Genomic DNA, 13,172 nt, shown 5'->3' with positions numbered 1-13,172 from the left:
ATGCCGGGTGCGAGGCCTAGGAGCCTGGCCCTGGCCATGCCCTAGAGGACTGACAGTCTGACCGCCAGCCCTCCCCTGGACCCCGGGAGACACGGCTGGGACAGAGCCCTCTGGGAAGCTGGGCGTACGGGACATCCCAACAACTGAGAGCAGCTGTCACACCCACTCTCTGCCCCAGTCACCCTGGATCTGGGAGCAAACACCTTTGTCACAAGCGTTCGCACCAGCAGTCACTCACGGGCCTGTGCGCCCCAGGCCCGCGGCCCCTTATCCTCGGTTCTAAAACAAGCTTTGAAATCCTGCATTTGTTCTTAGCTTTGCCCCTGCACCTTGAGCCCTAACCCAGCCATCAGGAGTCCTTCTTCCCCACTGCTCTGTGTGGACGAGTGGCCCATTTCACAGACATGGTCACGGAGACCCAGGATCTGTAAGCCATCAGTTAAGAACACGGCCAAGGGGCCCAGTGCTGTGCTGCAATGGGTTAATCCTCTGCCTGCAGCGCCGGCATCCCACAGGGGCGCTGGTTCTAGTCCCGGCTGCTCCACTTCCGATCCAGCTCTCTGCTATGGCCTGGGAAAGCAGTAGAAGACGGCCCAAGTCTTTGGGCCCCTGCACCTTCATGGGAGACCCAGAAGAAACTCCTGGCTCCTGATTAGCTCAGCTCTGGCCACTGCAGCCGTTTGGGGAGTGAACCAGCGGATAAAAGACCTGTCTGTCTCTCCCTCTCACCTCTCAAATAAATAACATCTTAAAAAAAAAAAAAAGAATACGGCCAGGAAACAGCTGACCGGGAGGCCACGGGCAGGCAGTGTTTCTGGCACATTCAGTGAGGTGAGAATGTGGCTGCCGTTTTGGAAAAGAGGGGATCAAGTTTTTACCGGAGTCACTTCCGGCCTTTCCTTCTCAGCCCCGCCTGAGACTTGGAAGTCGCTAGGCTGGGGTCCCCAGTCGCACACCAGGGCTGCTGTGTCCCGGAGAGACCTTCAGCTAATTAAGCATAATTTATGGACTGGCCTCCAAGGACAAGCCTTAAATTACTTGCAAGCTGTGCCAAGGCAGGGATCTCTCCTACAGGCTATTAATTAGGGATCGGTTTAATCTCTGCTAGGACGAAGGTCAAGTGCCATGGAGTTGACCCTTCCGGCTGACTGGCGTCTGCTGGCAGCCTGGGGGGTTCAGGGGAGGCGGGGCACTGCCAAGGACAACAGCCAGGTCAGCACCTGCCACCGGGGCCGGGACACGGCCAGGGGTCACACGAGCTGGGGGCCTGCTGAGCACCAGTCCTCCACCGCCCCAGGATCGTGCTGGGGAAACAGGTGCCCCTCGCTTCCCAGGAGGCTGCTCTGGCCATGCAGCCTGTATAGCGCCTTCAGTGGCTCCCCAGGACCCACACTGAGTCCAAACTCCACAACCCCTGTCTGTAACTCTGCCTCTCCAAGAAATCTTAAAAAAATCTACCACTGCAGGACAACCCAGCCTTCTTGCTTGTGTGGAGCAGTTGTGCACTTGGGGTTCAAGGCAGCTAGTGCCACCCCCCCCATTTCTATTCTGTCTCCTAAGAGCAAACCCATCATGACGACGGTCGGTGGCCCCCAGAACAGGACTTGGCGTCCAGCAGGTGCTCCGAGCAGCCCTCTCCTCTGGTTGCTGACCCCCGCTGCAGGCTCACTCAGCAAACCAGGGAGGCAAGGACTGGCACTGTCACCCTCCAGGCTCAGCGTGCGGCTGACAGGACGCTGCCACCCCTGCCCCGTGTAGCCTCGGCCTGATTCCGAGAACCTGAGTCCCTAGGAACCTCAGGTTGCAGGTGGAATTAAACTCGGTGATCAGCCAGCTTTGAGATAGATTATCTTGGCTGCTATATGTGGGCCCCATCCAATCACAGGCAGCCTGGGAGAGCCGTGACTGAGAGCAGAGCAGAGTGGGGCGGCTTTGCAGACACTGAAGATAAAGGACAGTCACGAGCCCAGGGACAAGGGCATGGATCCTCCCCTGGAGCCCTCCGAAAACCAGCCCTGACCCCTGGGTATTGGCTCCAGGAGACCCACGTCAGACCTCTGCCCTCCAGGTAACCCATGACGTCCGCCTCACCACAGCCCAGCCCTGACCACTTGTCTGTGTCCAGAAGTTGGGGCGGTGGACAGGCTGCAGCAGCCTTTCCCCAGTGGCCACCATGAGGCTTAAGGCCCAGAGTGGGGAGGGGGGAGGGAGGGAGGGAGGCCGGTCAGGCTGTGGGCTCTCCCTCTGACTTTCAGCAAGGTTAAGGAGAAAATTGCCCGAGGGCTCCTGTGCCGTGGGCAGGACTCTCCCTTCCCCGGGGGAATCCCAGTGCCCGAAGACTCTCCCAGGAGCATGCTGGGGGGGTGGGGGTGGGGGGGGGGCAGAGCCTTCAGAGATCCTTTGGGCTCATTTGGGGGGAGGGGAGGTGCTCCCCAGTGGAGAAAGGGGGGGCGGTGGCTGAGGCTGGAGTAGCACACCGGGGTACACAGTGGGGTCCCTCCCGAGGGGCCAAGGCACAGGTGTAAGTGGAGGGCATTCGGGTCCACAGGCCGCGAAGCCGCTCAGCAGACCCACGCCTCCTGCTCCCCCTTCTCTTCGAAGTCTACACCAAAGTCAGACGGGAGCTCTAAGCTGTCAAAGAGAAGTGCAGCTGAGCCAGCCCAATGGTGGGGTGGGGGGTCCCCAGAACCCTTCCCGCCCCTCCTCCCGCTCACCTCCGCCTTCTAGGAGACCCCAGGGGGCTCTGGAGCCTAACTTCGGGTCCTAGGCTCTCAGCTGGTGTTGCAGTCCGCACCGGGGCAGTGGGAGAGGTGGGTGGCGGGCAGTCTGCCACCAGAGTGACCACTCGCTTTGTGGGTCAAAATGCCTTTCTGGGTGTGGGCATGGCACCTGCAACCCATACCCGAACGCCGGTTCGGGTCTCAGCTCCTCGGCTTCTGATCCAGCTTCCTGCCAATGCACCTGGAAGGCAGCAGGTGACGGCCCAAGTGCTTGGGTCCCAGCCACCCACGGGGGAGACCTGGATGGCGTTCCAGGCTCCTGGCTTCAGCCTGGCCCAGCCCTGGCTGTAGTGGGCATTTGGAAAGTGAGCCAGCAGATGAAAGATCTCTTTCTCTGCTTTCAGATAAATACATCTGGAACCAAAATGCTTTTCTAGCCCCTTCTCTGACGGATCCCTGATGGCGACCCCAGGTCCTACTCCTGAAAGCGGGGTTCGGACAGGGGGCCTCTGCCAGGCCGACCACTGCTGGCATCACGCACCAAGCCACAGGTCCCCGCAGTCCACCCCAAGCTTGGCCCTGGCGTCCACATCCCAGGACACCAGTGTCCCCTGCCTGGACGTGAGGTCCAGGCTTGGCTCCGTATCTGAGCCTGGGAGCCTTGGATGGGTTTTTGTGGGGACCCAGTCCAAATCTTCTGAGCCTGGTGTCTGCAAAGACCACTCAGAGGAAGAAAATGTGTATCGCTGTGCATTCTTTGGGAGCAGCCTTCACACCTTCTCCCGTGAAAGTCTCTACAACCAGAGATGACGACCTGTCAATCCCCCACACTTGCCACCTCCTCCAAAAAGTCCCCTGGGATTTTCCTTAATTTACAGCGACTGCTCCCTTCTCTGTACTGTGACAGCTTTCAGGTCACTTCTAAGGAGCCACGCAGCCCAGTGACCCCAGGTTTCCCGGGAGGGCACTGTCACTCACTCACCCCCAACAGCTGAGTCCCTGTACTTTTAAGGTGTTGTTCTGGTGGAAAAAAAAGTAACTCTTCAACTCTTCAAAAACAAACCCCGATAACCAAGGTCTTTATTAATCCCTTGGCCACCAGCCCACTCATTGTATGCAAATACTGCTACTCCCCGCTTTAAACATTGTTTGTGTGACCATGGCCGCTGACTCACTCACTGCTTATCAAGCCTGTCTCCCAACCCTCTGCATGACCCGGAGTGACAGTGATGTGGGCAGGACAGGCTGACCCAGAGGAAAAAGCTCTAGTGGAGCCGCTGGAGTCCTGGGTTCAAAGCTGCCTCCATGTAAGCGTGCTGGGCTGTGGATTGCACCTGCTCCTGAGCACAGTCAAGGTCAGCACAGGGCCGTGAAAGGCACCAGATGGTCACGTGGAGCAACTGGCATCATTGCCAGAGGATGCCGCCACGGCTGTGCTGGGAAAGGGGCCTTTTAACCTTTTAAAAATAACTTACTTATTTACTTGGAAGGCAGAATTAGAGAGACAGACAGAGAGAGATCTTCCATCCGCTGCTTCACTCCCTAAGTGGTGGCAATGGCCAGGACTGAGTCACACTGAAGCCAGGCGCTAGAATTTTCTTCCAGGGCTCCCACATGGGTGACAGTGGCCCAAGCTCTTGGGCCACCTGTTGCTTTTCCCAGGCACATCAGCAGGGAGCTGGACCAGAAGTGGATCACTCAGGACTCGAACTGGCGTCCATATGTGATGCTGGCATCGCGGGAGGAGGCTTTACGTGCTATACTATTAACTGTCGGCCAGTGGGTGCTGGTGTCCTCTCCTCCCGCCCCTGCCTGGCCCACCGGTGACAGTGACTCCTGGAACCTAAGGGGAGGAAGGGACCCGGGAGGTCATCCAGATCCTAGCCTCCCGGACGCAGGAACTGACACACTCAAAGAGCAGCCGTTCATTTGCAGAAAGCTCCAAAGGGCAGGAAGTTGGCCCTGTTGCAAGGTCTGGGTCTACACTGCCAAGGCCTGCAGAACTTTCTGGAACAGGTCCCATGCCACTGTGGCACTGGGAGGCGGCTTCTACCATCTCCCGTCTCTCAGGCAGCCAGCAGAACTCCTGCGTACCTGCAACCCGACCCAGGTCCCAGCGTCCGGTCCTGGCCTGCGGAGCCCGCTCCCTGGACACTGCCAGGGCTCGAGGACCCTCTTAGGGGGGTGACCACAGATCAGAAAAGCACCGCCGAGGTCACGCGCGCTGCACTCAGTCGCTGGCTGGGGTCAAGTAGTCCTCCCGAAGCGTCAGGCTTTTCCCCGTGTGCAGACGGTCGGAGCTCCAGGGAGACCAAGAGCCCGCACGGAGAGCAGCTCACTCTGCGGGTCCCAGCCGGCCGAGCGTAGCTGCTCAGAGCCGTGGCACCCCCGAGCTGACCCTGGTTCCTCGTTATCCGCCAGGACAGAGCAGGGCCGCACAGCAGAGCGCTGAGGTCGTCTGGGTGCCCGCGACTGCCCCCTGCCTACCTGGATTCCCACTCACCCCCACGCAAGACCCGCAAGGAGCGCACAGCATCTTCTAAAGGCCAGCGCCACGCCGAGCAGCGAGCCACGTCCTCCCTGTCACAGTAGCCGGGAAGTCCCGCCGCGACTTAGGTTGGCTGATGTCACCTCTCTGCTCAGAATCCTCCAACGCCTCCCAGAGTCAAAGCCAAGGCCAGCCCTGGGGTCTGCGCTGGAAACCCCAGCTCCTCCTCCGTCCCCTCCCACACTCTGCTGCGGCCACAGGGGCTGCCTTGCGGGTTCCTCCTGCGGCTCTCCAGACTCCCAGCCCCCCCCCCCCATTCTGTCCTTGACTGCCATGTAATGATGGATCAGCTCCTGGTCTCGTGGGTGTGACAGCTCCCCGCAGGAGGGGTTTTTTCTCTGCTTTGCTTCCTGTTGCATCCCTGAAGCCCAGAACAGCACCTGGCACAGTGAATTAGTCCAATGCAGGAACAAGTGAACGTACGACTTCCCGCCCACCACTTCTGCGAACCTGCTCCAGTGCGGCCGCGGCTCTCCCACGCAGGGGCGTCGCAGCAGCAGATACGCCGCACTGGAGCGGGTGCGCGTCCGGAACCACTTCCTTCCTGTCCCCGGCTGCCGCTGCCCGTGATTCCCGCAGCACTTGTGATCATATCGGGAACGTTCTGGTACCTCGTGGGCCAGGTTTCCTGAAGGCAGCAATGACAGGGGTCTCACCCCACGCTGCACTGACACTCAAAATGATACAGGATTTTGGTGGCTGCGGCATCTGGGGACAAAGTCTTCAGGGATGAGTGGCAGTGACAGACAAGCACGTCCAATCACAGCTATGCTCCAATATGGCCAAGGTCACCTGCTCTGCGTGGATGCCCTCAAGATGGAACTACTGCATGGAGCCGGCACTGGTAAGCTGCCGCTAGCACACTGCCACCCCGTATCAGAGCAGTGGCTGGAGTCCTGGCTGCTTCACTTCTGATCCAGCTCCCTGCTAAGGCACCTGGGAAAGCAGCGGATGATGGCCCAAATACCTGGGCCCCTGCCACCCACGTGGGAGACCTGGATGAGGCTCCTGGCTTTGGCATGGCCCAGTTCTGGCCATTGCGGCCACTTGGGAAGTGAACCAGGGGATGCAAAATCTAAGTCCGCCTTTCAAATAAATAAATCCAAAAGAGAGAAAGAGAGACAAACTGCTCATAAGGACTTAATAGTGAGGCCAGAAATAAATGCACCCAGGTCTGAAAAGATGCAGCTCAGAAGAACTTGGGGTCTACAGGAATCAGGGGGGAACAGGACCCTCCCGATGGGCCGACATTGGCCAATATCTCTTTCCCCTGGAGGCCCTCGTCCTCCTCGCTGCCCCCACCCCCCAATCCTGGCTACCTGGGCCTGGCCTGGGTAACTGATCCACAGGATGAGAATTTCGAAGCAGACAGGGATCTTAGCAGCCCTTGTATCCCCCCCATCCCCCCTGCACAGGTGTGCTTCTCACTGCGACCCCAGAAGTAGGGACTTTTTCCGGGGTCACGAACCCGCCTCAGGCCCAAGGTGAACAAGGGTGCAGGGGGCGTGGCCCCAGATGTGGACACCTTTGTTCCCCAAGGCAAAGAGAAGCCAGAGGAAGGTGTTTGTCTATTCAAAGACAGCCTGAATTGTAAAGCCCATTGTTCGAAACCCAGGAGGATGCTCCAAGCTCCTAGACGGCTGGGCACCCAGGCGGCCTCTGTCCTGGGTCCAGGCTGCACTCAGTGTGACGGGGACATGGGCAGGGCCACGCTCTCATGTCAATTATCAAATGAGCCTGCTGTGGCCTGGCAACTCCAGGTCCCCCAAGATGGCCTGCTGGACAGACCCCTTCCCGTTCCTATTCCCACCATGACCGAGCCAGTGTATCCGGGTCTGAACCCACACCAAAACTTCTCCCTTCTCTTCCTGTGGCTCTCCTCTGACCCCACCTGGGGCAGCCTCTGATCATGTGGCTCCTCGCACCCGGCTTGTCCTGCTCACCTTCCTGCTGGTCGAAACCCTTGACCTTCAAAAGGCTCAGTCAAACGCCACTTCCTTCATGAAGCCTTCCCGGTTGGATCCCTTGTCACAAAGTAACTGCTCCACTGTGCCCCCACCTGGCCCTGCCCCACTGCCTGTCAAGCCCTCCTCTTTCTTCAGGAGGTGGCCTTTTTTGGAAACAGGCTCTTTAAGGATCATGAGATGAGATTCCTCCGGGATGTGGTATGAGCCCCGAGCCCAGTGACCAGTGTCCTAATAAAGAGAGCACACAGGGACCCCCAGAGGCGGCCCCGTGAAGATGGGGGCAGGCATCAGAGGACCTCAGCAGCCAGCAGCCAGCAGCCGAGGAGCGCATGCAGCCCTCCGGGCGGGGAGAGGCAGGGAGGCCCTCCCTGAAGTGGGGCTGGATCTACCACCCCAGCCCGTACTCAGGATGCGGGCTCTTGTCTGGCCACTGGCCTGATCCTGGACCCAAGGCAAAAGAATCACCGCGAATGCTTCCAAACAATGGCTCCAAGCCATACCCAACACAGACTGTGGAGGATGGCAGGGCACCGCCGGGGGCAGCTTGCGCTCTGTGAATGCTCTCATGGGAGGAACCCAGGAGGGCACTGAAAATAACCAAGGGCCCAGCACCTCGGAGACCCCGCGATGGGCCCAGCCTCAGTTTACCTAAATGCACCTGCGGAAGGACAGAGGTTTCTAGATCATGCACTTTCACGCTCCAGGAACCTCTGTGTCCCTTTAAGAAAAGCCCTTATTTGGGTTAGCTCTGTGGCCTAGGGCGCATTGCCACCCACAAACGTTGCCAAACCTTATCTAACTCAAGGTCACCAGGGAAACTGTCACTACCGTGTTGGCATGAGCTGGCCGTGTGCAGACACCAGTGCACCTTTCCCCCCAGAGCCCAAGCCTGGAAGCTCTCGGCGGGCCCTCCCATGCCCCTGGGCCACCCTCGGCCTCTCATCCCCTCCCTCCACAACTCTTGCCCCTCTGTCCAAGCCTGGGAGTCGTCTCCAAGTCCCAAAGTCCTCTTGCTGGCCCCAGAGCGACTCAGGCAAGCAGCAGCTACTCCAAATTCCCCTCCGTGACAGCAGGCGGACATCATGAAAGAGTAGCTGCGGTAATTGGTCAGATAATTACGAGTTATAGGGCGCGCTGGGGTCATCCTGCCTCGCCGGATGACTGAAGCCGGCGGGACCGCACCGGAGGCTCCCCAGGGCCCCGGGGGTCCTGCTTTGGGGGACCCTGCCACTACTTGCTGGGGCAGGCTCATTTCCGGAATGAGGGTGCCCCCTGGGCTAGGTGGGGCCCTAGTTCCCGGGGCAGGAACTCTGCACAGGATACCCACCCCACCCCCCAGAGCCATCAACTTCTTTCAATTTAGGACTGTTTATAGTCGGTCAAGTTTTTCCAGATTGACTAAGAGTTCCTCCTAAGCCTACTGCAGTCAGTTACAAGAGCAGTAAAAGACCCAGGACTTGAGCCAGCTGGAAGAGTCGGCAAAAGTCTCTGGGGGAGGCAGACCGCTAAGGAAGGACAATCACACGCCGGCGTCCCAAACAATCCCCTCCCCAGGACGGCCCCCTCTGCCCTCCGGCTGCCCTCCGCGGGCCGATTCGGCACTCACTTCCCCTCGCCCGGGGCGACCAAGGGTTAAAAACACTTCCGAGCTCCCCTTCCAACGGCAAGGCCAAGCAGCTGTCCAAACCACCCAAGGAGAAGAGGGAGTCCCGGCCGGCTGGCCGGCCCGGCTAGGAAAGAGTTAATCGGCAATCGGCTCGGGCTGATAGCTCCGGCTCCAAAGTCCAGCCCCAGCCCGAGCCACCCCGGAGGGCTTGTAAATCTCGGGGCAGTATTTAACAGAACAAAAGCAACCTGGAATTACATGCAGGTTTGGTTTTCTACAGTACACATTTACTTAATCCCCAAGGTATGTGGCTCCGTGTCAGATCAGCTGGCTTCACCGGCCGCTGCGCCCTCCTCCTTTGCAACAGTTTGGGTTTCAGACTAATTCTCTGTTTTCCCTCTTCCTCTTCACGGGGCCGGCTGGAGACGGCCCGGCCTGCCGGCGTCAAATCCCTCTCTCCATCGCTCTTGTCACAGGGTGAGTCAGCCGGCCCGAGCTGGGTGACAGCAGGCTGGCCCATCCCACTGTCCCGCACCAGGTCTCCCAAAGCTGGAGCCGGAGGTGCGGGGACCAGGGAAATGGAGAGGCAGGGCCACCTCCCCACAGGAGGGGGAGGGACCCCCTGCTGGGGCTGCCCAGGGGAGGGGACAGGCTTGGAGGTGAGAAGCAGAGCCCGCTGCTCCCGATCCTGGACACCTGGGCCTTCTAAGGGCCCGCCGGCCAGGCTAGACCTGCCAACAGGACTCTTCCCTCTCCCAGGCAGGCGCAGGAGTGCCCACCCTCGTGGGTCTTCGGTGCTGCAGCCGCCCAGGTTGGAGCTGGCGATCGGGTTGCCAAGGAAAATACCCAGCCCCAGCTAGCAGGCGGCTCCCAGCTCCACCAAGGCGCGCACACGCCCTACCCTCACCAGGGTGGCTGGGTGGGGGCTGCAACACCTTCCCCAAGGAGAGCGAGGGGTGCGTCCCCTAAGCTTGAGGATGGGGGTGGACAGCCCCCAACGAGCGGCTCAGCTCCGGACTTGCCAGAAAAAAAAAAAAAAAAAGACAGCCCGGCGCCCGGGGAGTGTCCAAGGTGAGCCGCGCCAGCTCGGAGCTCGCGGGGGGCGCAGGGGAGCGCGGGGGCCGGCGCCTCTCGGCTTCCAGGCGCGGATCCCGCCGCGGCAGCAGGTGGCCGCCCCCCGAGCCCGAGCCCCGAGGGTCCCCTCTCGCTCAGCCCCCACCCCCCCTCCCGGGGGGCCGCCTACCTTCTTGGCGCCGCGCTCCGCGAACTCGCGAGCGAGCTGGCGCCCGATGCCTCTGCCACCGCCGGTGATGAGCACGCTCTCCCGAGACAAGTCCCGCAGCCTGGCGGGCAGCAGCAGCCCCACGGCCGCCTTCGCCACCAGGTAGACCATCTGCAGAGGGAACACGACCAGCGCGCCCAGCCATCTCCACACCATCCTGCGCGCCACGGCGCCGGGCGGGGAGCGAAACTCCCCGGCCCAAGCAGAACAGGAATTAAAAAAAAAAAAAAAAAAAAAAGTGCGCCAACAGCAATCAATAAACCGAGTAAAGACGAGCGAGGCGTCCCACCTGGGCGCTCTGGCGATCACCTCTTCCCAGCCAAATGCGAAGCACCGGGCGCGCGCGCGAGAAAATAAAAATAAAATTAAAAAAAAAAAAAAAACAGCGAAAAAGCAGAACAAGTCCTCGGGAGCAGAAGCAGCGTCTCGAGGCTGGGGCGGCGAGCGGGGCGGAGGGGAGCCGGCGGGGGCGGGGGGTACAAAGTTCGAACCAGAAGTTTCTGGCCCGGCAGCCGCCTCGGCGGGGCGCTCTCAGGTGGTGTTCACAGCTGCCAGACTTTAGGCAGGGGCAGGGGAAAAAAAAAAAGGCACCAACCACACGCGCGCACCCGGCTCCAGCCCGGCGGTTTCAAAGTGCAAGATTAAAAAAAAAAAAAAAAAAAAAAAAAGCTGTTTCCCCACTTGCGGCGCGTCTGCCCCTTCCCCAGGAAAAACAAAAGTGCAGGGGTGGGAGGGGGCGTGCGAGCGGCGCCGGGCTCCAGCCCGCGCGCGTCTCCCGGCCCGGGGCTATTCTGCGGCTCAGGAAACCGCTCAAACGCAGCCCGAGTGCCAACCGCGCGCAGCAGGAGCCAGGGGTCCCGGTGTCAGTTTCTCCTGGCTCAGGGCTCGCCCTCGCGCGCGCTCGCTCCCCGCGGCTGCCTCCCTCGCTCTCCCCCAGCGCAGGCTGGGAGTTGCCGCCCGATCCGGCTGCCTCGCTCTCCCCGGGAGCATTGACTGCCTTCTTTTTGTCCTTTCCAACTTGGAGAGGGCCGGGGTGCGGAGCGCGCGGGGATCGGGCGCCCTGCTCTACGCCTCCTTAGCCATTCGCTCCCCAGGCAGCCGCGGCGCGGAGCGAGAGGGCGGCCCCTTCACCCCCCCCCCCCCATTTTTTTAATACCCCATTAAGTCTGATTGACAGTTAAAGTTGTTCGCAGGCCTCACTACCGTTCCTCTGAGTGGCTGCCGCGGCCTCCCCTCCCCCTGCGCCGTCGCGGGGCGCGCGCCTGGGCGCGCACACGGGCTCGCCGCGACTCGCGCTCGCCCGGGACCGGCTCCCCTCTCTGCAAGCCGGGACTTGCCGCTCGTGGCCCCGAGGGCTTGCAGCTGGCACTCGAACACGCTGGAACCGACTCCGGCGAGCCGGCTCCCTGCCCGAGACATTCCTGCCTGCCCGGGCCAGGTGACCACCCCTGCGTGCGGGGCAGGCCTCGACGCAGCCGGGTCGCCCAGGGTTTATTGGGAGGCGTTTGGTCATCCCCTGCCTGAAGGTGGGAGCAGGAAGCCACGCCCCCGCCTCGGCCCCGCCCCGCCCCGCCGAAGCCCGGAAGGCTTCTGTCTCCCACGAAGGGGTGCCTTCTCGGTCCGATCCGAGCGCCCCTCCCGTAGTCGGGGGCCGGGGACGGTGGCGGGGCCCCGCCGGGCCGCTGAGTTTTGCTCTGGGAGTGGGCAGGGTAAGGCACTTGGGCCCTAACCTGCCAGTCAAATCCCTGTAAGATTCGCTCCTGAGCTGGGGTTGCCTTGACTGACAGCATTTTCCCTAATAACAAAAGCCGGTAAACAAGACGTCCTGCACCTGTGCCCGCCCGGGTCTGCAGGCGGCAGCTCCTGGGGCGGGGGGTGCTTCTCAGGACACCTTGGTGGGGGCACCCTCCCTGTAACCTCCTGCCCTGGCCCCCGCCCCCAGCTGGGCTCCCTGCTGGAGAGTGGAGCTGAGCTGGTGCGCAGGAGTCTGGGAGGTGAGTCAGAGGAGGCAGCCCCAGCTAAAGGTGCTGATGGATCTTGCCTGCGAGTCCTGGGCCCCACCTGCACAGGTTCTGCACGAGGAGGGCTGGGCTCCCGGGGCCTGTTTTTAGTGCCCCCCCCCCGGTTTGAAAGTCACTTGCAGAGGTGCTGCTGTGCCCCCCAACCCCGAGGCCGGTTGACCTCCTCACCCTGTGGTTCTTGGAAGGGGGGATTCTACAAGGTGATGAATTCATCTTCCATCCAGGTGAATCGGGAGCCTCCCGCAGAGCCGGGAGACGAGGGGGTTCCAGCGGAAGAGCCGTCCCCCGTCCAGGGCCTGCGTCTGACATTGAATCCTTGGCTGCCCTAGCCAGGAGGGTGTGCTTGTCCCATTTTCCAGGTTACCGGCCAGGAAGTGCAGGGGGGAGGGATGGAAATCCAGACGTGATGGTCCCACCTCACCCTGCTCTGGCCAACAGGGCGGGGGAGAGAGAGAGAGAGTGGCCCACCCTCTAAAAGTGTCCCTGGGGAGCGGGCCGTGGCTTTCGTCTGCTCCCAGGGCATGGCCGATGGCAGAACTCCATCGTGGTGACTACCTCTTCCCATCCTGGAGGTCTGGAAAAATGAGAAAGAAATCCCAGGCCGGAGAGACAGGCCTTTCCCACCCTGCAGTGGCTGGGGTCCGCCCTGCCTATGAGGACGGGGACTGGACAAGTCCCGAGACGCAAGCGCTGGGCACGCTCAGTGAGGGCTCATCTGTTATCCTAGAGGCCCCCTAGTGGCTGCTGTGGGACACTGCGCCTCGGAGCCGTCCCAGACTCCGGCCTCCTGTGTAGGGGTGCCTGGCCAGGTCGACACCCGCCGCGTGAAAGGGCTTAGAAAGATCATAGCTTCCTCCCCACGCTGGTTTGTGCTGGAAAAAACAGCACAGAGGCTTCAAGCAGCTCAGAGAAGCCTGCTCGGAGGCCAGACCAGCCCGATGGTCGCTAAGTCCTGCTCGATGTCCCCAGGGTGTGTTTGGGTTGCCGGCTGCCGTGGGTGGGATGGAGACCGTTCCTACATGTTGCAA

The 13,172-nt window shown here is 61.1% G+C and overlaps 1 protein-coding gene and 1 long non-coding RNA gene across 5 annotated transcripts in view; one reads left to right on the top strand and one right to left on the bottom strand.

Annotated features, from left to right (window-relative positions):
• DHRS3 (dehydrogenase/reductase 3) overlaps positions 1-11,608 on the bottom strand; it is a 30,102-nt gene extending 18,494 nt beyond the window's left edge. The window contains exon 1 of one of the 4 annotated variants that reach the window (XM_070079261.1): positions 10,085-11,608. In XM_070079261.1, coding sequence (XP_069935362.1) covers positions 10,085-10,279 — 195 coding nt within the window. In that variant the 5' untranslated portion in view covers positions 10,280-11,608. Of the gene's footprint in view, positions 1-7,211; positions 7,387-8,841; positions 9,606-10,084 lie in introns of those variants that run through there. The other 3 variants (XM_070079262.1, XM_070079264.1, XM_070079263.1) reach the window with 3 other exon arrangements.
• Positions 9,198-10,506, top strand: LOC138850734 (uncharacterized). Its single transcript, XR_011390889.1, has 2 exons — positions 9,198-9,318; positions 9,601-10,506. It is a non-coding gene; the product is annotated as an uncharacterized lncRNA (long non-coding RNA).
• Positions 11,609-13,172: the final 1,564 nt, after the last annotated feature.

The sequence above is a fragment of the Oryctolagus cuniculus genome, chromosome 7, assembly GCF_964237555.1.
Source record: "Oryctolagus cuniculus chromosome 7, mOryCun1.1, whole genome shotgun sequence".
In the NCBI taxonomy this organism is placed as follows: Eukaryota; Metazoa; Chordata; class Mammalia; order Lagomorpha; family Leporidae; genus Oryctolagus; species Oryctolagus cuniculus.
This window is presented reverse-complemented; position numbering and strand designations above follow the sequence as displayed.